This window comes from Ovis aries, chromosome 11 (genome assembly GCF_016772045.2).
Source record: "Ovis aries strain OAR_USU_Benz2616 breed Rambouillet chromosome 11, ARS-UI_Ramb_v3.0, whole genome shotgun sequence".
Taxonomy (NCBI): Eukaryota; Metazoa; Chordata; class Mammalia; order Artiodactyla; family Bovidae; genus Ovis; species Ovis aries.
Genome location: NC_056064.1, coordinates 35,855,055 through 35,882,666, shown reverse-complemented (window position 1 = coordinate 35,882,666; position 27,612 = coordinate 35,855,055). Strand labels below are relative to the sequence as shown.

General features: G+C 56.7%; 1 protein-coding gene across 24 annotated transcripts in view; it reads left to right on the top strand.

Annotated features, from left to right (window-relative positions):
• CACNA1G (calcium voltage-gated channel subunit alpha1 G) overlaps positions 1-27,612 on the top strand; it is a 61,967-nt gene that overhangs the window by 13,257 nt on the left and 21,098 nt on the right. For 15 of the 24 annotated variants that reach the window (XM_042255805.1, XM_042255803.1, XM_042255812.1 and 12 more), the window contains 14 exons: positions 1,416-2,199; positions 3,885-4,261; positions 16,137-16,288; positions 17,092-17,277; positions 17,376-17,490; positions 17,571-17,726; positions 20,514-20,582; positions 22,021-22,105; positions 22,189-22,382; positions 23,247-23,678; positions 24,403-24,503; positions 24,704-24,827; positions 26,564-26,632; positions 26,789-26,973. In XM_042255805.1, coding sequence (XP_042111739.1) covers positions 1,416-2,199; positions 3,885-4,261; positions 16,137-16,288; positions 17,092-17,277; positions 17,376-17,490; positions 17,571-17,726; positions 20,514-20,582; positions 22,021-22,105; positions 22,189-22,382; positions 23,247-23,678; positions 24,403-24,503; positions 24,704-24,827; positions 26,564-26,632; positions 26,789-26,973 — 3,029 coding nt within the window. The remainder of the gene's footprint in view (positions 1-1,415; positions 2,200-3,884; positions 4,262-16,136; positions 16,289-17,091; positions 17,278-17,375; positions 17,491-17,570; positions 17,727-20,513; positions 20,583-22,020; positions 22,106-22,188; positions 22,383-23,246; positions 23,679-24,402; positions 24,504-24,703; positions 24,828-26,563; positions 26,633-26,788; positions 26,974-27,612) is intronic. The other 9 variants (XM_042255806.1, XM_027974728.2, XM_027974722.2 and 6 more) reach the window with 1 other exon arrangement.

Below are 27,612 nucleotides of genomic sequence, written 5' to 3'. Positions count from 1 at the left end.
CTTCGTCCTCAGATTCCCTGTGAGGTGGCAGGTGCAGGGACTGTGGGCCTCATCGTCTAAACAAGAACTCTGAGCTCCAGAGGGCAGGCTTGCTGGAGCTGAGCATTCAGCCCCGGGCTATAGCCTCCAAATCCAACCCTTTTCCCACGTCACCAAGAGGCCAGTGACACAGCCAGACAGAAAGACAGATAAGAGAAAGATGAGAGAAAGAGCTGAAGATCTACTCAGGACTTAGGCTCCAGGGAGAGGTGGAGACAGAATAAAGACCTGTTGGTGAGTGAGAGGGGTCCCTGAGAAAGAACAGCGGCCCCTCCCCCCATCGTCCCTGCTGGGGAAAAGTAGCCAGGCTTGGGGCCTGTTCCCTTCTCCCCACTGTCACCCGGGCAGCAAGGTTAGCACCTCTGGGAAGTGGTCTGTGATCTTTTCCCCCATTCGGTTCTCTCTGAGCCTGGGGAGTGGGAGGGAAGCCGACAGAGAGGTAAAGGACCTTGTTTCCACCCTCCCACACACCCCATGAAAAATCTTTCCAAACAGCTCTCCGGAATCACACTAGTGAAGCTAATTATCATAATTACTAGGACACAATCTAGAAAAAAAAAATTGCCTTTCACCATAAATATTCATTACTTTCATTCTGGGTCATTGTCCAAGCAATTGGCATCCCAGAGGCCCGGGGTAGGGGTGGGGATGGGGTCTGAGGTATGGAAGTGGAATTGACAGTGTGGTCAGGTCAGAGTGGGAGCCTGGCTAGTCTGCAGGGTTCAGAGTCAGCCTGTCACCCAGCTTGGGGACAGGAGAGACATGGTTTGCAAAAGGGATACAGGCAAGGCCAATGGTCATGAGGATACTGAGGCCCCAGGGTTAAAGGTCCTACTCAAGGTCACACAGTAGGACTTGGGACTAGAAGCAAGAGTTTTGTAAATGGTGTTTTTGCCAGAATTTCAAAAGCTTAATCCAATGTGAAAACCCATGTCCCCCAGATAGCATTCATTTCCATAGCCTTCTCTACTCCTAACGGAAGGTGAGAAGAGAGGTGCTCACGATCTCGGACGATGGGATTGTTTAGGGGCGGGGAATTTGGGAGATATCCTTGCCAGTAACCTCATGATCAATAGCAATTCCTTGGAATTCCACAGGGGTTGGTTCAGGTCTTAGCCTTACTGTGCTGAATGATCATGGGGAAATTCCTCAACATCTCTGAACCTGTTTCCTCACTTGTCAGAGATAATAAAAGTGTCGCCTCTTAAAAGAAATAAAGTGTCACCTTTTCAGACTGTCAGGAGGATGAAACAGGGTGATGCTTGTGCAATTATGAGCCTAGTGTCTGGCACCTAGGAAGTGCTCAGTACTTGGCAGCATGCGCTGTGATTCCCTTTCCTTCAGGCTGTCTCCTCTTTCTGTCCCCACCCCAACAGGTGGGCTCTTTCTTCATGATCAACCTGTGCCTGGTGGTGATCGCCACGCAGTTCTCAGAGACCAAGCAGCGGGAAAGCCAGCTGATGCGGGAGCAGCGCGTGAGATTCCTTTCTAACGCCAGCACCCTGGCCAGCTTCTCCGAGCCCGGCAGCTGCTATGAGGAGCTGCTTAAGTACCTCGTGTATATCCTCCGGAAAGCAGCCCGAAGGCTGGCCCAGGTCTCCCGGGCAGCAGGCGTGCGGATTGGCCTGCTGAGCAGCCCAGCGCCCCGTGGGGGCCAGGAACCCCAGCCCAGCGGCAGCTGCTCTCGCCCCTACCGCCGTCCGTCCGTCCACCACCTGGTGCACCATCACCACCACCACCACCACCACTACCACTTGGGCAATGGGACTCTGCGGGCCCCCCGGCCCAGCCCACAGATCCAGGACAGAGATGCCAGTGGGTCCCGCCGGCTCATGCTGCCGCCGCCCTCAACACCTGCCCTTTCCAGGGGCCCTCCCGGGGGTGCAGAGGCTGTACACAGCTTCTACCATGCTGATTGCCACTTGGAGCCACTCCGCTGCCAGGCACCCCCTCCCAGGTCGCCATCGGAGGCATCGGGCAGGACTGTGGACGGTGGGAAGGTGTACCCCACTGTGCACACCAGCCCCCCGCCTGAGATGCTCAAAGAGAAGGCACTAATGGAGGTGGCTCCTACCTCTGGCCCCACCGCCCTCACCAGCCTCAACATCCCGCCCAGGCCCTACAGCTCCATGCACAAGCTGCTGGAGACCCAGAGCACAGGTGAGAACTCTGGGTGGAGGCATGTTGGTGCCCCTCACCGGGAACCAGGTGATGTCCTATCCAAGGGAGGATGAGGGGATCTGGAGTCAGAAGGACGGGGCCTGGGTTCCCATTCTGCCTCTCTCGGCCTTGGGGCCTTCAACCAGTCACATCACTTCTTTGAGCCCTTATTTTCCCATCTCTTAAAATGGGAGTTGTAATTCCTACATTGTAACGATAGCGATAGTTGTGTGTAACAAACACCTATGCTCTGCTCTATGCTGTTTGCAATTGTTGAGGATTGCTATGTGCCTGTCGCATGCTTCACAGGCAAAACCCCACTGGGTCCTCTTACCAGTTTAAGTGATAAACTTTCCTTATTTTACTGATGATGAGGAGGAGCTTGGAGAGGTTGTGTGACTTGCCCAAGGTGCTATCGTTGGCGAGGGGTAGAGTCAGGGCCCTCTGACTCTGAGGTCCATGCACTATAGTCCTTGTTGCAGGTTCAGAAGGGGAAATGGTGTATGACCACGGTGAGCCCCATGCCCCATGCGAAGGGGACTCATGTAAATACAAATGTCACTCTGTCCCCGTGCAGAGACGTGGGGCTTGGTGCAGCAAGTCCTCAGAGGCCTCTAGACTGATGGATAGAATACCCACTGTTGTGGGGAAGGGAAATGCTTGTGCCTTGGGGTGTCTCCCAGTCAGGCAAGGGTGACGAGCCCTCCTCTAGAGACTCACTGCAGCCAAAGCCCAGGGCCTGTGCTTCAGGAAGAATGTGGCACGTGGGAGAAGTGGCATATTTGTGGGCTGTTATGTGGGAATGTGGGCTGGACAGGAAGGTGCCATCACAGAACACAGTGGGAAGGGTTCTTATGCCAGCTCCTCTATTATCCTGCCAAGGGGCGCCAGCCAGCCACACACACGTATGGTTCTGTTTCCCTCTGTGTGAAAGGCAGGGCCGGGACCATCACAGCTGTGAGTGGTGCTTACTGATGTCCTCCTGCACGCAGGCGGAAGGGCTGGGTCCCAGGCCAGGCGTCTTCACACCAGTGCTTTACCTGGGTGGTGTCTGAGGTTCCTCGCAGCTCTCAGTCTGTGATCAAAGCTGGATTTAAACGGACATCGGTGTCTTGGGATGGGTCACTGTGTCCGTGCGCACGTGCTGTCTGGTGTGTGCGTGTATGCGTAAAGGTGGCCACTGTGTGTCTGTGCCATCTACACGCACATGTCGGGTATTCATGTACGCATGTGTCCACACGTCTGCTGTGCGTAGGTGTGTGTGTGCACATGCCTGGCGCACATGTACTGTGTGATGTGTGTGGATCCGTGTATACCTGTGTTTGGCTCTACATGTATATATGACTTGTAAATGGTGTGTGTGTACACAGTACGTGTGTGTGTGCAAGTATGTCTCTACTGCACAAGTGCAAGTGTCTGGCGTGAGAACATACGTGAATATGTACGGCTGTCCAAACCTGAGGACAACCAGCAGTGACCGTCAGTGGGATGCTATTGGCATTTGGGGGCGTTCTGTTGCTCAGGATCATCCACATTGCAGGTCATTCAGTACCCTTGCTCACCAAGTGCCTAGTACCACCACTAAAAGAACTCCAAACTCCCCCACTCATTCTATATACATGCTGAGGGTAGGTCACCCCAAGTAGGAAAGCCTGGAGCCTCTAACCTCTACCTTCCTGTCCCAGGCACCTGCCAAAGCTCTTGCAAGATCTCCAGCCCTTGCTTGAGGGCGGCCAGCGGAGCCTGTGGCCCAGACAGCTGTCCCTACTGTGCCCGGACCGGGGCAGGGGAGGTGGGGCTCGCTGGCCACGAGCTGCCTGACTCAGACAGTGAGGCGGTTTATGAGTTCACGCAAGATGCTCAGCATGGCGACCTGCGGGATCCCCACAGTCGGCGTCGACGGAGCCTGGGGCTGGATGTGGAGCCCAACTCTGTGCTGGCCTTCTGGAGGCTGATCTGTGACACCTTCCGGAAGATTGTGGACAGCAAGTACTTTGGTCGGGGAATCATGATTGCTATTCTGGTCAACACGCTCAGCATGGGCATCGAATACCACGAGCAGGTAGGGGCATGGGCAAGGCGTGGTTCTCGGGGCTGGGGATCCTCTGTCTTCCTCTCCTCCCACCCCGGGTTCAGTTTCCTCTCTGTGCTGTCAGCCTGCATGGCCAGGAGGAGGACAAAAGGAAGCTGCACCGATGCGTGGGAACTCTTTGGAGGATGAAAGCCAGTGAATGTCACGCAGTCTGGGAGTGTGGAGGTTGCCCAGGGGCAGGGTCTGAGCTGGGTGTGTTTTATCGGAAGGGTTCTGAGAAGAGGTGGACTTTAAAGGATGTAAATGAGTGGTGAGCATCAGATGCAGGCAAGACCTTTTTGGAAGGACAAGTCATAGATGGGGGGTGGGTGGGGCCCGCTGGCATTCACCTGAGTCAGTAATTAGGGGTGTGATTGACTGGTGGCAGGAGGGGGCTGTGCAGGTAGAGGTGAGGAGTGGACGCCTGGAGCCGGCGCCTGGGGAGGGTAGAGAGGGTGGCCATCTGCTTCGGGCCTCTGTTCTGGGAGCCCTGCTGCGAGTGGGGAGGGCGCTGCTGGGTAGAGGAGAGCTCCCAGCATGGTGAGGGGACTTGAAACCTTTGCGTTTGAGGAATCATTCTAAGAACCAGGATGTTTAGTCAGGAGAAGAGGAGGCTCAGCAGGGACAGGCGAGCTGTCTTCAAATATTTGAAGGGCTGTCATGTGGAAGAGGGAGCAGGCTTATTTTGTGGGGCTGAGAGCTGCAAGCAATGTGATTTGGGCTGAGGCGGGGAAGAGGCTGTTTTCTCTCTCAGAGCTGTGCAGAAACAGAAGGGGTGTCCTGGGGAACCCCACTGACCCCCCCACTCCCACACTGGAGATGGGAGCAGGTATCATAGGGCCTCACAACTGGCTGTGGCTGCATCCCCCACAGGATATCTTTCAGAAGTCAGCCCTTGCCCTGGTTTGGCCTTCGAGGTCACCCCCTCGGTGGATTCTTGAGGAAGGAGGGAGGCCAGCAAGCAGGCGCTGTGGTTCCCAGGTCCTTCTGCGCTCTTCTCCTCTGTGTGTTCTCACTGTTCTGGGGCTGGGGGAGAGTCAGGGCTGCCAGAACTCGGGGTAGACGGAAGCCAGGCACTGCCCCAACCCCTCAACTCCTGGGCAGAAGCACGTGGGAGCCAGAGGTGTGGACTGGGCACGCACGTGTGTGCATGCACGCACGCTGTGGCGGGGGCGGGGTAGCCACAGGGAGGAGTGCCCACCGAGGAGTGCAGGGAATGCACTCAGTCTCAGCTGAGGTGGGGCATCCTAGGTCCAAACCCAGGCTGGAGCAAACATGTGAGGTTCACTTTTCAGGGGGTTCTGAATCCCCTTACCATCCACCGCACTCAGCTCCTACCCTGGTTGCCCTGTCCAGCCCAGTGCACCCCCGCCCCAACCCTTTCCCCATCACCATCATACCATGTTGACACCCCTTCCTTTTGTGTCAGTGACCCCCACCCAGCTGGCTATCCCCTGTTCCTTTCCTAGGGTAGGGAAAGCAGAGAGTGTGGGCGACTTGGGTCCCACCTTGGGTAAGGTGGGGGGAAGTGGAGGTGGGGCCGGACACTGGCTGCAGGGTCAGCAGTGGCATTTTGGTGGGTGTGTTGTATCTGGCTGCATGGGGCGTGTGTGTGTGCTCACGCCCGCTCAGCCAACCTCTGGGGAAGGGGTGCTCTGCTCTGCTAGGCTGGCTGGGGCATGATCCAGGTAATGGCAGCTTCTAATCTCCCATTATACCAGCTCCCAGGCCTGAACCTCAGCCTCCTCTCCCTCACCCCAGTTCTCGCCATGGTCAGATGCCCCTTCCCCAGGGGGTGCCTCCTCCGCTGCTGATGGAGGATTTGACTAGGCTGGAAAGAAGCTGAGTCACAGAGACAGAGGCCAGATGAAGCTGCAGCAAGAGGGCTTTCAGTTAGACATCAAGAAAGACACCCCCTTGGGGAAGAAATAATAGCAATAAGTCAGGGACGACTGCAGCATCTCCTTACCCAAGTTCCTGAGGAGAGCGGGGGACAGCCTCTGAAGCCTTCAGCAGCAGGGAGTCCTACTCAGTGGGGGCACAGTGTCTGCTCCAGGGAGGAGTTTGTCCCAGTACCTGGTTGCTAAGGGCCCCATGGGGTGAGTGGGAGTCCCCAGCAGGCCAGGCAGATGACTGACTGCGGCCCAGCAGGCTCAGGGGCCGGGGGTGGGAGAAAATCCCAGAAGCAGCCACGGCCCTGTGCTTACAGGCACTGTGGCGTGAATGTCCCGCCATCTGGGTCCTGGAGCCTGAGCAGGCTTGGGGGGTGGGGGCAGGGAAAAGTGCAAGGAGGCATGGAGGCCAAAAGACAGAGACACAGAGGGACACAGAAAGAGAAAGGGAGAGACAGAGATGGGGAGATGAGGGCAGAGAGAGCGGGATGGAGGCCTGGGCAGGGGGCGACGGGGTGGGGGACACAGAGATGAGACGGTCAGAGATATAGAGAGGGAGATGGAGACTCAGGGGAGGAGGCAGAGACAAGCGGAGGCTCGGAGATGTAGGGGTGACAGAGACAGTCATGGACAGGAAGCCAAAGACAGGCTAAGACCTGGGTGTAAACAGGAACAGCCCGGGCAGTGACCGGGAGACAGAGGCTCTGATGGAGCCTCAAACGGAGGAGAGGAGGAGCCAGCTGAGCAAGAGAGCTGAGAGACACAGCAAGGAAGAGCGTCTGCAGCTGCTGACAGAGGCGAGGCCAGAGGCTCATGGTTTCCCCGCGGCGCTCGTAATGAGGCAGGTGTGTCCATCGATCCTGGTATTGATCAGACTGAGGGGCACTGGAGAGGGTGTTGCTGGTGCTTCCCTGGAAGAGGAGCCCAACCCTCTTTCCACCACTGTCCTCTCCCACCGTCACCAACTTTACCCTTCTTTCGGTTTTCCTGTCAAGAACAGAGATACTCTAGCTGCACTCTACCAAGCCCGTGACTGAGGAAGCATCATTTTGTCATACCCCACCCTCCCCAAGGTGGACCCTATGCTCTTCACACCGTCCTGCTTTCCCCACCCCTTAACCCCACAGCTGGTGGCAAAGTGGCAGGGCTGGTTTATACAGAGAGACTGGTGAGGAGGACAGACACAGGACTCTGAGAAGGGAGCAGGACTAGGACTTGAGGTTGGAAATATAATCTGGTAGAGGGTAGGCATGTGTGTGCCCTGCCCACCAGGAACAGGGAAATTGTGAACTACCCATCTGTCCATCCATCCATTCCACACACGTTTTCTGGGCATCAGAGTTGGGCCTAAGCAGTGGCATGCTACTAAATGTTTAATAACCAGCCCTTTAAAAGGAAAAAAGGTACTGATTTGTGGTATTTGCAGTGTTCACCAATTTCCATGGTGCAAATGCTCCCACTGTGGCCGGTTTCTAACTCCTAATGTGATGTCACTGCATGTGGAGTTGGGAAGAAACGTGCATAACCAGACGCTCCAGTACAACACCGGGCCAAGGCACTCCGTCCTTCCTCTCAAAGACCCCATGACAAATAAGCAGTCACACTTACTCGATGTAGTGCCTGCTGGGAAAGGATGCTCGGAGGAGTCGCCCGTGACCCAGCCTGGGGAAAGAATTCAAGAAGGGCTTCCGCAGGATATGACCTGGGAGCTGAGTTTGAATGGAAAGTGGGATGTAGCTAGCAAAGGGTGGAGAATAGGGCATAGCATAGGGGAGGACCGGAAGCATCAGACCCCAAAACAGAGAGATTTATAAGGAGTTCAGAGTGAATTGGGCGCTGGAGTAGGGCTGGGATGGCAAACAACAAGAGATAAGCTTGGAAAAACCTCAGAGCCAGGTCCTGAGAGGAATAGGACGGAGTTTGGATTCTACCCTGAAGGTGATAGGTGCCAACAAAGGTTTTGAGCAAGTCCACGGTATGTGTTTGTATTGTACCAGAAGCCCTGTGGGGAGCAGAAGGGAGTGAGAGACAGGAGGCAGGGAGGCCAGCGAGAGGGCTACTGCCATAACCCAGCCAGTTCGTATACCGTGTCCCTGGCGACAGAGAGAAGCATGCTGGGAAGATGGAGACAGAGAGAAGCATGCTGGGAAGATGGAGACAGAGAGAAGCATGCTGGGAAGATGGAGACAGAGAGAAGCATGCTGGGAAGAGCTGGCAGTGGCTGAATCTGCAGGACTCAACTCCAGTTGGATATTTGTGAGGTGGCAGCAAGGATGACACCCAGGTTTCTGCTTCTGGGAGGAGCACTGGGGCTTGTGCATATTGGGGCTGGAGGGCATTGCTCACAAACTGCCTGTGGGATGCCCAGGGTGTCTCTGGAGTGCAGAAGAGAGGTGTCCCCTGGAACCTGTCTGGCTGGGTATGCATGGGGGCAAGGCCTTCCAGGAGGATGAGGTCTTCAGGACACAGGAACTTCGTAATCACCTTCCTTCCTAGTTCTGGATTGCTGAGAGTTGGAGCCAACCTCATGCTCTAGAAGAGAGACAACAGCAGGTTTGGGGGCGGGGGGGAGCACGCAGCCCACTGGTATCCTGGGCTGCAGAGAAGAGGGAGGGAGGGTCCAGAATAGACAGTCTTTCGGGCCCGAGAGGACAAGGCAGGTGATGCTTCTGCTCATTTCTCAGACTCTGGGCCCATCCTGTCACTCTAGATACATGTTCAGGGAGGGTTTCTATTTATAAATGAGTGAGGTCAGCTGTTCAAGGCAAGGGAAGCTGGGTTGGGTAGGGTGAGGAAGAGAGCAGATGTGGTAGGTCTTAACTTTGAGGGGATTCACAAACTCCTTTTGGATTCTGTTTAAAGCTAGGGCCATCTCTCTAAAAGATAGACACATGCATGGATACCCCAGTGCAGACTTCGAGGACAGGAGTTTACAGACACCTGTGCTATTCCTTGGGCCTCCCAGGAGCCCTTGGCCTGCAGAGGAGCTGGGACTACAGGCCAAATAAGACTTTGGAGGACAATCTCTTACAGTTGCCCTGGCCCCAGACTTTCAAAGGCTCTCCACACGTGGGAGGGAGAAGGGTGCTTTTCTGGAGGTGGCCTGCTGAAGGGCTCTGGCTCTACGGCTCCCTCTATTCATCAAACAGGGGGAGTGTGTCCTGTGCACAGCGCATTTGAAGAGAATAATAGACTGGGGGTATGGGAAGTGCCAGGAGCTCCAAAGAAACTTAGGTTCCAGCAGAAAAGGCATTCTGCTTGATTATGCCAAATGCCGTAAAGGAGATTTCTGGGGACAGAGGAGAGATGTTCACACCCAGGTCGGGGATTTTGGAGGGCTTTCTGAAGGAGGTGTCTTGTGAGAGTGGCCTTGAAAGAAAAGTGTCACTGGCAGCTGAGGCCAGGAGCAGAGGGGTCTGGTGGAGGGATTGGGGAGAGTTCTGGCAGCCTGGCCTGGGAATGCACAGGGAGGCATGGGATGCTCTGAAGGACCATCATATAGCCTCCCCCACTCCACCCCAAGTTATCTGAGCAGGGGCGAAATGAATCCAGCAGTGCTCTTGAAGCTAGAGCTTCCAGGAGGTGTGGGCTGGTTTGGGGGTGGGACCCAGAGACTATTTCTATCATCCAGATCAGAGGCAAGGAGGGCCCCCAGGATGGTGGAGGGGAAATAGAGCTAGTGGGTGGGGCACAGCCATTCCACTGGCAAGGTCTGTGGGCCCAGGCACCTGCTGCTAGAGGGATGAAGAGCAGGCATAAGTCCGAGATAACTCGTAGGTTGCAAGATGGAATCCTGGAGAGGGAAGTCCATGGAGCCGGGAAGCTGGGGAAGGAACAGGTTTGGGAGAGGGGGTGAGAGGGCTTGTTTTGGCCGTACTGCATCTGAGCTGGCTGGGGGCCATCCTGGGAAGGCTGTCGGGCGGGTTGGCTCTCTGGGTGAGGAGCCAAGGCTTGGAGGGAGATTGGTTTGTGTGGTCCATACCCTGGTGACAGCCGGAAAGGCGGGAATGCAGGAGATGGAGAAGCGGGAGAGCCCAGGGAAGGAAGTGGGCTCTGCTGAACCCTGAGGAATGTTGGCCTGAGGGCAAAAAGGCAGGGGAGAGGGAGAAGAGGGCAGGAAATGGCCAGCAGAGAGTCAGGGAAGTAGAGGGAGGTGGCCACAGGCAGGGAGGCGAGTGCAGGCCCAGGCATTGTTCGGGCATCCAGAAGTTGAAGACTGGGAAGAGGGCCCTTGGAGAGAGCTGGGGTGGTGGGGCCCGGGGTTCAAGGGTGAACAGGCCTGGATCCAGTAAAGGTTTCAGCTTTTAGGCAGGGGAAGGGATACTGGAGACGTGAGGAAACAGGGGCAGCTGATGGAATGAGATGGAGCCAGGGGAGCCAGGGGGTGGGTGAAGGTCCAGGTGGAGGAGGCCCTGGCTCCTTTCCGGGTGGGAAGAGAGACGAGTAGGTTGCGGGATGCAGAGCTGTCTGGGGGGGAAGTGAAGCCCCAGGAGGCAGGAGGCCAGGTTGGAAGTGGGATGGAGGCCCAGGGGAGGAGGATCTGAAGCAGCTCTTGGGGTGAAAGATGGAGACCCAACGATGAGAACCACGCATACAGGCGCAGAGCAACCCGGGGGCCCCAGTAGGGTATTTCCCTGTCCAGTCGGCACGGGTTCATAAATAGCAAAGCTCAGCAATTTGACAGTTGCAGCAAAGAGGCGGGCTTGGGGGAGGGGGGATAACCTGGACTGGACAGGAACCCTCTGAGATCTGCGGCCTGAGGGCAGCCTTTAGATGGCCCACCACAACTGGATAGAGAGGTGGCACAGCTGAATGAGGGGCAGGGGCCATGGCTTCAGAAGTTTAAGTCACAGAAGCTCGGGCTGACTCTCTCAGGCCGAGTGAGCACTGTGGGTGTCCTGTGCCTGCTTAGCTTGTGTGTCCCCCTGGGGTGGCTCTGGGGAGCTGACAGGAGACCACGGGGAGAGACTGAAGTCGTCTCTGGTTGTGAGGTGCTGAAGCACAATGCCACCTAACAAGGGGGCCTAGAAGGGCTAGAAAGCATGCTGGGAGGCTCCCCCAGGGGGATGATGAAGAGCAAGGCCGTGATCTGTGTGATGAGGCCTGTGAGGTCTCCTAGCAACCTCCTGCTGCCCAGGCGTCCCCTGACTTCCCACACCTCCTTGGAGGAGGAGAAGGGGTGAGGTCCCGCTGACCCAGTGGCCCTTGCCCCATCGCTGCGGCCCACCTGCACCACCTCTTTTGACTGTGAAAGTGGCACAGAACTGTCAAAAACAGAGGTGAGGTGAGCCGAGGAGCCAGACCGGGGAGCAGAGATTCCAGGGTCCCGGGAACAGGTGGCCTCAGAAGAGGCAGGGGATGAGGATCTGGTAGGGCCAGAGTGACTCCCCTCAGTTCTGGTTGGGCTTGTCCCTGCCTGCACCCTCCCTGCGAAAGGCACATCCCTGTCTGTCAGAGCCGGCTTTCAGGCCTCCCGCCTGGACCGCTGCAGTATCCCCTAATCGCTCACAGCCTCTTCGTCACTCCAAGCCGTCTGCAGGCTGCCACTGCTGCAGTGGCCTAATCTTCTTAATATACCATTTTGCACACCTCCTCCCTCCCCCCAGAAGATCATGGGCAGAGGCAAGTCCAGCCTGAGGCAAGTCATGGAGCAGAGTCAAGGCCATTCTGGCTGGCCCTGCCCACCTGGCAGCCTTGATGCCCAGAGGCCCCTCCCGCCCTCTGACCAGGGCAGACACTGGATCCTCTGTCCTGGAGGATGCCCTGCACATTCCTTCCTCTGCTCCTTTGCTCACGCCCCCTGGCAGCCGGGGGTACCTTCCATGGGAGTTCTCCCACTGCCTTCTCCCCACTGGCCCACTGACCTCAGCTGGCTTGAGCTCCTGGGGCCCTTCTGGTGTCTGCCTCCACATGGTGCTTAGCTTCAGACTGCAGGCACTCTGTTCTACCACATGTGAGGACTGCTGTCAGTGCCCATGGGGCCAGTAGAGCAGGACTCTGGCCTGGGTGTTTCCACAAGGTGGAGCAGCCTTGCCACAAAGGGATGTTACCCTGTTTAATAGAAGAGGCCACTGGGAACCAGCAAGGTTAAGGACTTGCCTGGGTCACCCAAGTGGAAAGTCTCCGAGTTGGCAGGCCTCCTGCATTTGGGTTTAGCCCCACCTCTTAGCAGGGTTGCACACACCATGGGGACTTTAAGGGTTAGTGGATAAAGGTGCTCTGGGTTTCAGGGGAGTCCTGGTGCTGGGATGTATTGAGCAGCTTACCGGGGGCCCAGTTACTCCAGGCTGACAGGCTAAGGGGAGGGGAAGCCCTGGGAGATGGGAGATATACAGTTAGCGCCACATAGAGAAGAGCCTGGGGCCTCTGGGTGAGAACCTCAAGCTGCCTGGCCTCCATGTGCAGAAAGGCCCCCACTGGGCCTTGACCTCCTTGAACAGGAGGGAGGATGCAGTCTAGAGCAGAAAAAGGACTTCCTGGCAGCCAGAGGGGCTTGTATGAGTTTGTGCCGGCGGTCTGGGTGTGTGCGGGGCGGCGGCCTGGGGAGATGTGGAGGCGAGTGCAGGTGGGCCTTTCTAAGCGCGCGATCAAGGCACCACATCTCGGAACCTCAGCCTCCTTGCCGTCAAGGAAGCCTACATCCCTCCCTTTCCTGGTGTGAGCAGGGAGGAAACGGACCTCCGGGAGGAAGGGCTTAGTGGTGCAGGGCACTAGTCAGAGTTGGCTTCCTCTCTGTCCCTTTGCAGCTGCAGTGACTGTGATCACGGCTCTGGTCCCTGGGGCAACGGTGTTGCTAAGATTGTGTCTCTGCGTCCTCGTCCTGCATTTGCAGAACATTCCCAGCTTCTGATTTAGTAACTTGGGCAGACCTGGCTGTCTGAGAAAAGAGCGCTTTTTTCCCATGGATCACGGGGAATTTGGTGCCCTGGAAGGGAATAGGCGTTGCCCATAAGTTTGTGCACGGAGGAGAACAAGTGAAGGCCGGGGGAGAGTGCCAGCCAGGCCCTCCTTCCTACCTGCTCCTTCAGTCCTGGAGCCTCCTGGCTGGGCAGGCTGGAGCTCCGGCCTTTGCCGCCACCCCTCGAGGAGAGCGGTGATGCAGGCCTTTGGGGAGCCTGCACCACCCTTCTGATGAGGCTCTAGGTTGGGGTGCTGGCAGGAGTGTGTGTGTCTGTGCGTTATCTGTGAGCCCTCAGGTACAGACTGCCGCCAGCCCTGTAGACAACATCAAGAAACAGTGAGAATGTCCCTCTCCCTACACACCGGGCTGTACTTCACAGATTCACTAATGAAGTGAATACATGATACCAAAAGCTATCATGTTTTCACCATTTTATTAAGTTTTGTCTTCAGTGGCTTTTTTTGTGGTTGATTCATATGCTCTAAACTATACCCATTATATGTGTGTGCCTCAGTTATACTTTCAGACTTGTTCTTTATTAATGCCTCGGCATTCATGTGGAATATAACTTATATACCAAAGAAGATACTTTACGTATTCAGTCCGTCCATGTGTCTGGATTCATGAGCCCCTCACTGTCACCTCTGGATCCTGTCTGTCTACTCTTCTTGGAGTCAGAGTAGGGTGGGAATGGATCCCACTCCCACTCTCCCCATCCTGTGACTTTGCACTGGCCGTGCATCATCTTTTGGCCTCTTGTGCTTCTCTGCAAGATGTGGAAGGGAAGGTTGTTGTGTGCATGGTAAGAGGTGAGACCCACAGAGCGTCGTACCCATGTGGCCTGCGCTTACCATCTTTATCAAATCCAAGAATGGACAACTGGGTAGGTGGCAGAGTGACAGAGAGGCAGGTTCGCTGACCACAGCTTCCCGACAGACTGGACTTGGGAGCAGAAGGTGGGCGATTCACTTAGTCCCGGGGGGGGCTGAGCCCTGGGCTTTAGCTGTCCTGACTGTGGCCCCTTCCCCTGCGCTGTGGTCCTCTGTGACCCCACTGGCTAAGTCAGGTGGCACTGCCCCCACCCACAGTCTGGGGGGCAGACTCTCACCTGAGATCTGCTGGGGCAACATGACACTTACTCCGTCTCTGGACAGCTGGCTCTCGGCCCTGCCAGCTGACCCTGGCTCAGCTCCCCAGACCTCTCTGGAGAGAATCCATGCGTGGGCTGAAAACTTCTCTCCTTCTGAGAAGCCACTGACCTCTCAAATGCCCCTCACCTGCCAATCAGAAGGCCCAGCCTACCACCTCTCCCACTTCTCACCCAGGCTGGCTGCATAAATTGGGATTATTAAGATATATTTGGTGGTACCCAGGGCCTGACTCCATGCTTGGGTGATCTACCTGGGCAGCTGGCCAGATGAGGCAGCTGGGTAAACAGGGGGAGATATCTGATGGACTAAGGACTTCACTGGTTATTTATTCAAACTTCTAGTGTAGCTAGTATGCACCTTGGGCTTTGGGGGTGATCAAAACACCTCATCAGGTGGGCAGTAGGCTCCATTGAGCCAATCATATTTCACCCTGTAGCTTCAGTCATCAACCAGATTGAGCCTCCCTTTTTCCCCGACATGACTCGTTCCCTGTCCTCAGCCCTGTGATGCCTTCCCCTCCTCTCTGCCTGGAGAGACCCCATTCACCCTCAGAGTTCATTTCAAGAGCTGTCTCCCAGCTAAGGCTTTCCCACTGTGTTCCTCAGTCACCTTCTCTCCTCCGAACTCCTGGATTTACTATCTGGATAATTTATTTTGGCACCAAAGCATCTAAGGCCTCTCGTGGTTATTCAACTGTTTCGTGTGTGTATGATTTGTTTCCAGCTAGACTCTGAACTCCCAGGAGGCAGGGAGCATTGCTGGCATGTTTTTGCCTGCCTGGTGGATTATATGGTAGGGACTTAATATTAAGAGGGATGCTCAGTCACTCAGTCATGTCCGATTCTTTGTGACCCCATGGACTATAGCCTGCCAGGCTCCTCTGTCCATGGGATCATCTCAGCAGCAATACTGGAGTGGGTTGCCATTTCCTCCTCCAGGGGATCTTCCCAACCCAGGGATTGACCCTGCATCTCCTGGGGCACCTACATTGGCAGGCAGAGTCTTTGCCGCTGAGCCACCATATTAAGAGGGAGGAGGTACTTAATATTCTGTGCTAGAAGAGCAAATGAAGTAGAGTTTGTCATTAAGTCTGATGACCTCTCTAGTACGTGTTCGCTGTCCTAATCCCAGACCCTGGGTAGGAGTATTAATTACTTCCAGTGTTTTGCATTTGACCAGAGAGATTAAGGATCTTGCTAAAGGTCACACAGTGATTTGACAGGATAGGCTGAGAATGAACCCAGGTGTCCCAGTCTCGGGGAGCAGCTCCAGGTGCCTCATCATATGTGACATCTTTCTTGGGGATCTCCCATCTGCTCATTGGTGTGTTTGTATGTACATGCTTGTTTGTGTGCACGTGTGTGTGTGCGCATGTATGCATTTGTGTGTCTTTGTGTGTACGTGTATGCAGTGTGTGTGTGTCTGGAAGGAAATAATGTTGCCAACAGTTGTCCAGGAAAATGCTGCCAAGTCCGCAGAGTAATTGTGGAGAACATGTGACTTCGCGTATGGCTGTGTGACTGGATATGTGTATGAGGCCTTGGCAATCACCTTCTGGTGTCCACCAGCATCAGTGCACAGCTGGCCTGGGCCTGCTGAGCTGACGTGACAGCCCAGGACAGGCTGGGTCTCGGAGCACCCAGTAGGAAGTGGGTGGAACCCACAGCACAGGCCTCCAGCGAGCCTGTGGCCCCAGGATCGGAGACTCAGCTGAAAATAACTAGGGGCTGGGGGCTTTGTGCCCTGGCCACCCTGAGTGCATTTTCTTATGGATGCTTTTGGGGGGCGTCCTCCCATTATCCCGAGCATTCAGCCCCTAGCTTGCTGTCCCTGCTCCCGGATGTGTAGGAAGGCCAGATGTTTTTGAGGACAGGGACAAGGGGCTCAGGGACAAGCCTCTGCTCCTCCACCCTGTCTTCTAGCCTGAGGAGCTCACCAATGCCCTGGAAATCAGCAACATCGTCTTCACCAGCCTCTTTGCCCTGGAGATGCTGCTGAAGCTGCTAGTATATGGCCCCTTTGGCTACATTAAGAACCCCTACAACATCTTTGACGGCGTCATTGTTGTCATCAGGTATGACTGCCCCTCTGCTCCCTCTTGCCTGAGGAATGCCCTTAGGGTAGCTTGGGGTGAGGAGCCACACACCCTGCTCCTCTGGGCCTGGAATCAGGCCCCACTACCCAGAGGCCCCCTGCTCCCCTAGCTGGGGATTCTCTGTGCCCCTCGCAGTGCATACCACACTCTTTCTCAGCCCTCCCTTGCTCGCACAGAATGTGGTCTTCCATCTGCTTTGGCCAGGCTCCTCTGAAATCTCTGCTCTCATTTCCACTCCTTGTCCTTGACCCCATGCAGGTCTGGGGTGGGCAAAGACTGGGGAGTTGGCTTTGGAGCAGAGTTGGAGGAGGTGTAAGGCCCAGCCAGCTGTCCCTGCTTACAAAGTGCTTGGAGACTGTTGCACACGCTGGCAACTTGCTTTAGGGTTTCCAAGACCTTGGGAAAGTGTTCCACTGTTCCCCCCTGCCTCAGGCCCTGGGCCAGAAGAACTGCTTTATTGCTTTTTGGAATTGGCTTTAGATTTCATTAGAAGAGAACAAAGCAAACATTCCATAACTTGAGGCTGTTGCTTTGGCTGAAGGAGGGAGAGGACTGGCCCAGAGGGGCGAGCAGGAGGGAGGGAGCTGTCACCCTGACCCTCGCCTCTTGGAGCTCCTGCCTAGAGACCCAAGTTTCCCTCAGAGCCCACTTTCTCAGTGCTGGCCAGGCCAGACCCTCAGGTGCTTCTGCGCCCTCCCAGTGGGTGGGGTTGGGGGGAAGGTGAGCATGCAGAGGCCTCAGGCTCAGGCTCTGGCTCCTGCCCCACCCCCCGCCCCTTGCAGCGTGTGGGAGATCGTGGGCCAGCAGGGGGGCGGCCTGTCGGTGCTGCGGACCTTCCGCCTGATGCGGGTGCTGAAGCTGGTGCGCTTCTTGCCGGCGCTGCAGCGGCAGCTCGTGGTGCTCATGAAGACCATGGACAACGTGGCCACCTTCTGCATGCTGCTTATGCTCTTCATCTTCATCTTCAGGTGAGGGCAGGTGCGGCATCCATGCCAGCGGGGTGAGGGCCTGAGGGGCAGGGGTTTCTGGGGCCCTGACCCCCATCCCACGGCTCCTGTGTCTTCAGCATCCTGGGTATGCATCTCTTCGGCTGCAAATTTGCATCTGAGCGGGATGGGGACACGCTGCCGGACCGGAAGAATTTTGACTCCCTGCTCTGGGCCATCGTCACTGTCTTTCAGGTGCAAGGGCAACAGGAGAGGGTGGGCAGGGTGGTGGGGGTGCTGCGGTAAAGGCCCTGACTCCCTTCCTCGGCCCACAGATCCTGACTCAGGAGGACTGGAACAAGGTGCTCTACAATGGAATGGCCTCCACGTCATCCTGGGCTGCCCTTTACTTCATCGCCCTCATGACCTTTGGCAACTATGTGCTCTTCAACCTGCTCGTTGCCATTCTAGTGGAGGGCTTCCAAACGGAGGTAACCCCCTGCCTGCAGCAGTCCACTTCCAGGAGGAATTGGCTGCACTGCTGGAGTGGTGGTGTCCTGGGAGGTTCTGCAGGAAGTGCCCTCAGACAAGGCTGGGGGACTAGGACTGGGGGGTTCTGAGTTTCAGGCAGCCCCTTGGCACTTGAGAGACAGGGTGGTTGTTGAGGGGAGTATCCCTGGATCCAAGGTGAGCTACTGAGTGGGCTTCCCCAACAAAGTCGGCTAGACTCTACCCCAGGGAGCCGGACAAGATGAGTGTTGGCACACGGACAGCTGGGTCCCTGAGCACAGGTGTGCTTGGGGACATCTGGAAGGAACCCATCTAAGCTGAAGGGTGGGGGAAGTTTGCATGCAAATCATCTGGGCTTTGGCTGAGCTGGTTAAGATGGCACCAGCGCCTGGGCAGAACTGAGCTGCCCTGGTTGAGAAATGAGCCCAATTAGCTGCGGGCATGGCAGAGATGAGCGTCCTATTTCCAGCCCAGGCTCCATCATTTTCGTCATAGGCAGCATCATCAATTAATATTGATTTACATTGATCCCACCCTCCCCTGCCAGGACGCAGTCTCCGCCTGAAGGGCTGCATAACATTCTGCTCCCTCAGCTCAGCCGCTCTTCCTACCCGAGCCCCAGGCCCAGCCCAGCTTCCCAGCACCTTGCACAGGGCAGGTCGACTCAACCTAGAAATGCTCCAGGTTGGGTGTGGAGAAGCTCTTGGTCCATTTCTCTCCGGGTGACCCGGATGGAAGCTCCCGCTGCGGCCTTGTCTATAAATATCCAGCACACGGTGGAAAAACAAAAGTCTATTTTCTGACTCTTTCCCAGCCTTGCGAGGGAGGGCTGTTCCCTGTGGGCTGGGCTGGATGTCGGTGTGGGTATGCCTCTCCCATGCCGGCGTCCTCCCATTGGAGTTCCATAGTTAACCGTTGTTGCATTTCCTCCCCACCCTTGGTGATGCCTGGGCCTCTTGATGGGAGGGAGGGACATTGGTACTCTCCCTTGGATGGGACCTTTATTAACCCTCTGTGGCCTAAAGGGTTAAGGATGTCAGTGTGTTCCATATGAGTCAAGGTCTACATGGAGATCCACCGCTTGGCCACTGCTTTTGGCCTGTGGGTGGAGGAGTTGAGTGGGGACAGTGGTCCTTCAGTGTCTTCCAAACCACAGCTCCTGACAGCTAAGATTCCCTCAGAAAAATTCCTGTGGAACTCTATGGAAATAGAAAACATCCCAAGCCTATTTCCCTCCTTCAAGTGGCCATTCAGCCGTCTTGGCAGTCCTGGAGATGCCTGGTACAGGCACCCCTCCCCACCCCTAGTCCTTCCAGCAGACACCTTGTTAAACTGAGAGCTGTGGAACTGGCCTGGTTGCTAGGCAGCAACAAAGTCTGCGTGTGGGAAAGGAGAGCAGTCTGGCCTTTGGGCCTGGCCTAGTCACTCTGGCCCTCCTGGGGGCTTGTGGCTGTCCCAGCATGAGGGTTTCCCCAGGGTCTGGGGCCATACCCTCCTCAACAAGTGCCTAGGAGAGGGTCTCACTCAGGGTGTGATGCTTTGGGTCTGGGGTGCGATGGAGAAAGGATTTCAAGATCAACCTCTTCGTGGGGGTGGGCAGCAGCATGGCCCTGAAATGCCCATGTGAGGAGCTAAGTCAGCTACTCACTATCTATCCTATAAACCCCTGGGTCAGTGCAGAGGTTGGTCACTCAATGCCAGTGACATGGACACCTGCAGAGACACCTGCCCTCAACTGCATGGAATTTTCAGAGGCACACTTGTGGCTCTGAGGGCGCCCCAAAATCTGGCAGAAGAGGTTGGCTTTTGCTATTGCAATGACCTGCTTTTTTACCAAGGAGGCAACCTACCTCAGTGGAGGCAGTGGCCACCCCCATTTTGTTGGCCGTCATCAGCAAGAGGCCTCAAGGGTCACCCCTTGCTGGGCTTGCCACCCTGCCAAGACGTAGGAGAAAGTAGCCTAGGAGTCTGAGCCAGCTGGGTTGTTGACTTTCCAACTTGCAGGGGGCAGCGCTCTGAATCCCTGAGTATTTATCATCTGCACACTTAATTGAATGAACAGACAGCAGACCCTGTGTGAGGCCATTAATTGATATCAAACAACCTCGTAGCCATCATCCTAGTGTTGTCTGCCACGTGCCCTCTCAGTAGGAGCATGCTGATGCAGGGGGCAGAGTTACAGTTAGGAGGCCTGTCCTTGCGCCTGGTCTTTGGGCTCCTCCCCCACCTCTGCGTTCCATCCACTGCTCCTTCCCACCCTCCATGCCTGCTGCTTCAGAGCCAGTGAGAGGTGAGCTGGAGACTCAGGTACAAGGCTCAGATGCATCTCTTATTCTCTGTATCACGTGGGGCAGGTTTTTTTTACTTCTCCAAACCTCAGACGCTTCCTGTGAGATGGTGCTAGCTGTACCTCCTTCTCACCCGGGTAAGCTAGTGTTAATGGAGCAGTTTCGTGATGCCTGGCACACCCCCAGTGAATGGTAGCTGTTATTATTAGGGTTACTGGGGGCTCAGTCTCCTTCCCTTTCCTTGTTCCCATCTCTGTGGCCTCTGCCCTCACCCTTCAGATTCATTCTGGCTCCAGGGCCTGTGGTTGAATTCTGGAAGACCCTTCTGTCCCCTTTCTTCTCCTCTTTTGCCCCATGTCTCATTTCCCCCACTGCTGGGTTTGCACCCATCCATTTCCTCCTCCTCTTTCGACATTGCTGCTGTTTGAAAGCCGGGCGCCTGTGACCAGTGCCCGTCCCCTGCCTCCCCTTTCCCTGTAGGAAATCAGCAAACGGGAAGATGCGAGTGGACAGTTAAGCTGTATTCAGCTGCCTGTCGACTCCCAGGGGGTAGGTATGCGATCATGAGTCGGCATGCCCCCGGTGCCCTGTGCCCCCCCACTCTGCCTCCGTGTCTGTGCTTGTGTTCACGCTCAGCTGCTGTGCAACCTGTGGTGGCTGTGGTGGTCCTTGGTGTCGTGAGGTTTGCTTTGATTTTAAGTCCCTTCCCCCTTGAGGACACTGAGGGGAGGGCCTCCTTGCCTCTGCCCTGTTCACCAGCAAAGGGCACAATCCGTCCCGTCAGACCAGTGGAGAAGGAAGGGACTTAGAATCCTCTGTGTGCACGTGTGTGGTGCACCGCGTGTGCGTGCCTCTGCCATGGTCCCCGAAGAGTCTGAGTCGTCGGGCCTTGGTGGAGTCAGGATCTCTGCCGTAGACCGAGCGCCCCCATCTCTCTCCTCCTCCTTGCCTTAAGCTCCTGTTGGAGACCCCACAAGTTGCCGCATCTTAGGAGAAGTCTTTGGAGGATGAGAGGGGGGTGAATGTGCCTCTTGCCAGAATGTACCAGGATTTTCAATCGACTTCTGTGTCTCTGGCCCCGTGGCCGCCCAGGAGGGCCAGCAGGTGCTCAGGGGCACCTCCTCCTCTGGCCACACTGAGCCTGTGCCCTGCTGTCTCCTGCGCTGGCACCAGAATTCGGGGCAAAGCCAGGGTTCCCATGGGACTCCACGGTACTGTGCATGCTGAGCAGCCCCCTGGAGATCCCACTTGATAATTAAAGGCCTCGTTAGGGATGTAAACTGAGTTAATGAAAATGATCCCCTGAGATGCCAATTACGCAATATTTATGTCCTTATCAAAAGTAGCAATCAAGTATTTCTTAATAACTTCTTAAGGAGAAGTGTGTAATTACTGGGGAACCTACTGACCTGCTAAGGAGGAAGAAAAAAACTGTCCCAGAGACAGGGAGAGAGGTAAAAATGGGGCCAGGGTAGGAAGTGGGTCTTTGGGAAGAAGGAGGAAAGAAGTAGAGAACATCCCTTGGGCTGAACGGCTCTGTCTGGGGTCCTTCGATTTCTCTCTGGGGTCCTCGGGTCTGAGGCTCAGGGGAGGGCAGTCATGGAGGGAAAGCAGAGGGCACAGTGGCCTTTGGAATTGAGGCCCTTGTGACCACTTCACTCAGGCCCCCAGCTCCCTCTGACCTGTGCCACCCACCCGCTGGACTATCCCCTGTCCCCTCGGCCCTTCTTGAGCCAGTCCGAGCCAGGAGAGCTGTGCTGTGGGTTCTGGAGACAGCCCAGCCTTCTCTGGGGTGACAGGGGCCCTTGGGAGGCCTAGGCCCCGCGCCTGGGGGGTCTGGTCTGAGCCAGTGCATGCCTCGTGCCGTGGTGGCTGGTTCCTTGTGGCCTCTCTGTGGTGTGTGTGTGTAAAGACAGGGAGACCTTGGTCCATCCCACTAACCGCTTCTGGCCCAGGTTCCTAATAGCCCGCTGCTCTCCCACCCTAGGGAGATGCCACCAAGTCGGAGTCGGAGCCTGATTTCTTCTCGCCCAGCCTGGATGGTGATGGGGACAGGAAGAAGCGCTTGGCCTGTGAGTATCTCTCTGCAGGTACAGGCCCTGGTTCTTGGCCAGCCTTGAGTGGACTCAGGGTCTCACCCTTCTCTCCCCTGCAGTGGTGTCTCTGGGAGAGCACCCGGAGCTGCGGAGGAGCTTGTTACCACCGCTCATCATCCACACGGCTGCCACGCCCATGTCATTGCCCAAAAGCTCCAGCAGCGGCCTGGCCGAGGTTCTGAGCCCTCCCTCCCGCCGCACCAGCAGCAGTGGGTCGGCTGAGCCAGGAGCACCCCACGAGATGAAGTCACCGGTAGGGGGTGCAGTGGCAGTTGTTCAGGGGTCAGGAGGGAAAAGAGGTGGAACTGGCGGGCCCAGGGGGACAGCCTCTGGACCACGGGCTAGACGAGGCCCGGGGTGTTAGTAGGGCTGGACATCTAGGCGGACGCCAGAGCCCTGACCTTGAGGACCAAGGAGAAGTGTTCTAGTTCTACTTCTGTTCCCAAGTGTCCTTGGGGATAAGACTCAGCCTCTGAGACTCCTCCGTAAAATGGGAGGTCCTTGCCTCTCTAAGTCCCTAGGGTCACAAAGAATCGGACACAACTGCAGCCACTTAGCATAGCAGAGCATAGCATACCTCCTCAAGACCTCATCTTAATAACCGCAAAGCCCATCCAGGTACGGATTCTGTGCCAGACACTGTTCTAGACATTGCTTATAAGTGTTCTATTAATAAAAGCATGTAATCCTCACAGCAACCCTCTGGTAGGTACCAATATTAGCCCCATTTTACAGATGGGGACCTGAGTCTCAGATTACCAGGGTGAACTGTGGGGAGCGCCACACTGAGCAGAGGACAGAGCCAGCATTTCAGTCTGGGCGGTCGGTGTCAGGGCCCAAGCTATTACTGTGATTTTATCCTGCCACACAACTAAACGAGGGATAGGTGCTAAGGTCATGTCTCTTTCACAGATGAGCAACTGAGGCACAGAAAGGTTTAGTGACTTGCCTAAGGTCACACAGCTGGTGTGAATCCCGGCATCCAGGTCTGGGGCCCCTGCTCACACTTCTATAGCGATGTGATGCCAAGAGGCTCACAGGAGCCAGGATGAATGTGAGGGGGTGTGGGGCCACGAAGCTGTGGCTCAGACCAATCTCTCGTCTGTTCACTCCTCAGCCAAGTGTCCGCAGTTCCCCGCACAGTCCCTGGAGTGCAGCAAGCAGCTGGACGAGCAGGCGCTCCAGCAGGAACAGCCTGGGCCGTGCCCCCAGCCTGAAGCGAAGGAGCCCAAGTGGGGAGCGGAGGTCCTTGTTGTCGGGTGAGGGCCGGGAGAGCCAGGATGAGGAGGAGAGCTCGGAAGAGGAGCGCACTAGCCCAGCGGGCAGTGACCGCCGCCACAGGGGCTCCCTGGAGAGGGAAGCTAAGAGCTCCTTTGACCTACCGGACACACTGCAGGTTCCCGGGCTGTACCGCACAGCCAGCGGCCGCAGCTCAGCCTCTGAGCACCAGGACTGCAACGGCAATTCGGCCCTGGGACGCCTGAGTCAGGCTGTGCGGCCCGATGACCCCCCACTGGATGGAGACGATGGTGATGACGAGGGCAACTTGGTGAGGCCCCTGTGGGCACAGTGACCTCTCACCCCTGACTTTGAGTGACGGGAGCTGTGCCTGACCTGGTGCAGGACTGGACAGCTCCCTCCGAGTTGTTTGGCATTCAGGCAGTTACCATCACGCTCAAGGGATCTCAAGGGGTATCCGCTCTGAAGCCAAGCTCCAAACAGCCCCTTTGTCCCTCCGCCCACCCCACCAAGCCCCAGATCCTCATCATGCCTGGGGCTGCAGCTCTGCGTCCTTGTTGGATAAGAATGACTTCAGGCAGATGTGTATGAATCTTTCATGGCCCTCCCCCGTGACTCAGAAAGACCCATCACTCATCTCTCCAAACTGATGCCCTCCTCTGTCCCCTCTCTTATATCGACCTCATCACAAGCCTTGATTTCACACCACTTTTATCCATTCACCTTTTCCCCAGACCTCTCACCACCACCTTTAACCCCGGGGATGGGGCTCAGGGACCTGGGACCTCAGGGTTAGCACATGAGAAGGGATGAGTGTCTCCTCATCCCAGGTGTGTCTTTGAACAGACAGCTGTGATGGGGACAATGTTTGATAATTCCAAGCCCAGTGGGGAGGGAAGGAGGGAAGGCAGGAAGGGGGCTGGGCCGGAGTGGAGAGAGCAGACTAGGAGTGAGGGCCACGGAGCTACTGAGGAGTGAGGGATCAGGACCTTGGAGACCTGGCTCTGCTCACTCCCTGGGCCATCCTTCTACAGAGCAAAGCAGAACGGATAAGGGCGTGGGTCCGAACCCGGCTCCCTGCCTGCTGCCTGGAGCGAGACTCTTGGTCTGCCTACATCTTCCCTCCTCAGTCAAGGTCAGCACCCCTATCTCTCCTTCTCATGGGTAATTCTCCTGTGACTCTGTCCCAGGGATGCTAGAAGTGTCCCTTGACATGGGGGTGGGTGAGAGCAGGGCCTCAGGCCGGGAGGGCCCAGGATGGGTAGGGGCTGGGCAGTGCCCCTCACTGCCATCCCGCTTTACCCCCACTCAGCCTTTGCCTCTGTCTTGGAGCAGGTTCCGCCTCCTGTGTCACCGAATCATCACCCACAAGATGTTCGACCACGTGGTCCTCGTCATCATCTTCCTGAACTGTATCACCATCGCCATGGAGCGCCCCAAGATCGACCCCCACAGTGCTGTGAGTCACTGGGGCTGGCGGCAGTTGCTGAGTGCCTGCTTGGTGCCCTGTCCTCCAGGGTTAGAGGATTTGTGCCCATGCAGCGAGCCAGGCAGGCAGGGAGGCCCAGAGAGATGCGGAAGCAAGGAGCCAGGAATCTCCCTGATTCTGACCCTTGCAACTGGTACCCCAGGATGCCTCCTGTATCCTCACCTGTTTCCCTGCTGTGAAAAAGCAGCCAGCTGGGGGGCTTGCTCCTAGCCTGGGCAAAAGTAAGCTTTGTTGCCGCTGCTGTTTGCCTTCTTGTGCGCCAGGGCTCGTGAGGCCTGTATGTGAGTCAGTGAGTACTGCAGTGATGCCAACAGTGAGCCTGGCCCTAGCTGGTCTGAGTGGTCAAGGGTCTCCTTCTCACCAGGACCTGTGCACTGATGGGGAGGCACCCTGCCCAGCCTGCCCCGTGGGTGGTGCCGCAGAGGGGAGGGAAGCTGTCCGTTGCTCCTCTGGGTCTTGCCAAGTTACAAACAAGTAGCGTTTTAGGGGCCTTCTGGGGAGCATTGGTCACTTATGCTTGGCTTTGCACCTGCCAGGCCTCCTCAGGAGAGGAGAGGCCATGGGTCAGAGTGTGTGGACACACTCCTTCAGGCCTGGCTTCTTTAGGATGGGCCTGGCTAGTCCCGGGAGCTCTCTCCCCCGGCTGGCATCACAGCCTGTCCCCCTCAGCAATGATATGAGGCCTAGAAAGGTGGGGGGCTCTGTTTCCCCCTCATGACATCTTGCACCACCAACTTGGAGGTAGACCCTGTCCTCCTTGCGGCCTCCCACACCATTGTTCGGATTTCAACGTTATAGAGCTTCTGTTTTCCATTAGGGTGGGCTCCAGCCAGGTCGGTGGGAAGGGGTGATGGTGGTGGAGGGAAATGGGCAATGGGGGGGCCAGCCCGGGAATAGGTGAGAGCCTGTATGCGTGCAGTAAGGGCGGCCAGCCACACAGACCCCCTCGTCTGCCTCCTGCCTCAGAGCTCGCCGTGGCGGGTCTCTCCCCCACCCTCCCACTCAGCCCCTCCATCTCCAGCTCCGTCACATGCTTCTCCCTCTCCCCCTTTCCCTGTTTCTCACTCCCTCTGACACACTTTACCCGCTGCCTCTCCAGCTCTCTACACCCCTCTCTTGGTCACACAACGATGGAATCAGTGCACAGATATCAGGGGATTGGGCCGCCTTCTTTCCTGCCCAGCCTCCCGCTATGCTTGGCATAAATGTGGTGCCTGGGGATGCACAGCCTGTACTCAGGCCCCCATCTTGCCCTGCGGCTCCATTTCTGGGGCACACAGCAGGAGAGCAAGTACGTGGAGCAGGGACGAGTAGGATGGAGCATCGAGAGATCAAGCTAAACGCTGCTCCAGTTTTAAGAAAGGAATCAGTGAATAGGGCCTGAGCGCTGGGGCTCAGATGACAGCACTGTGGTGGGAATCACTTGCCCTCAAGGCAACTCCAGGAGGCAGGGGGCAGGAGTGGGACTGTGCTCAGAGCTCTCAGCGAGTCAAGGGGCTTGACACTGGCTCCGTGTGTGTGTGTGTGTGTGTGTGTGTGTGTTTGAGGGACAATGGGAGAGCAGGGAGGAGATTGCATGTTGAGGAGAGTGGGGGGTGGTTGTTCCGAGTTAAACACTGACGGCAGCTCCTGGCTTCTGCGCGCAGAGCAGACCTGGTCCACAGAGGGGGTCCCGCTGGCAATACCTGCCTGCTTTCTTTTTACAGGAACGAATTTTCCTGACCCTCTCCAATTACATCTTCACCGCAGTCTTTCTGGCTGAGATGACAGTGAAGGTGATGTGGGGGGCGGGGGGCGGTCAGCACTGGATGGAAGCCATCTGGTTCCCGGCTGCTGGGGGGAGGGCAGGGGAGGGGCTGGGCCACAGAGGGGGCAAGGCTGGGGCCTGCTGCAGGGAGGAGGCAGTGCTGGTGACGCAGGGGCGTCCCCAGGTGGTGGCGCTGGGCTGGTGCTTTGGGGAGCAGGCCTACCTGCGCAGCAGCTGGAATGTGCTGGACGGGCTGCTGGTGCTCATCTCCATCATCGACATCCTGGTGTCCATGGTCTCCGACAGCGGCACCAAGATCCTGGGCATGCTGAGGGTGCTGCGGCTGCTGCGGACCCTGCGCCCCCTCAGGTGCAGGCACCCCCTCGTGGCCCGCACCCCATCTGCCCCTGCTTCCGGCCTCTGACTCCGCCGGGAGCCCTGCCCCCCACTGCCGGCATCACTTCTCGCTTGGTTTAGCTGTGGCCCCGGTGGTCTCCCTCCACAGGCACCCCACTAGGGACCCCCTCACGTGACGCACTCCGGCAGGGCACACCATACAGGGGCCCCTAGGCAGGGCCTCATGCCCTTCAGCTGCAGCTCTCCCTGTGTGGAACCCTCAGGGGCGAAACCTGAGTGTCCCTGTGAAGTGACAGACTGTTTCCTGCGTCCGCGCTTTCTCCCCCATCCCAGGGACCACCCACCAGGAAACACTTCTAGCAGTGGGTCTGCACTGTTAGGAGACCCTCCCCAATCAGACAGTCACCCTGAACCCCAGCTGAGAGTCAGAAGTTGCCACGGGTGGGGACATGGATGAGGCAGATACTGACTGACCAGTGAGGTTTTCCTGGCTGTGATAATCCGTCTCCCTGCCTGCCCTCTACATGCCCCACACAAGTTTATCTCCCCATCCCCACAACATTCTGCATCCCTGGGCTGAGTCATCACCCAGACTCCATCCTAGAGGTCTAGGTGTGGGGGTGGGTGGGAGTCTCTGCACAGTGAGCCCAG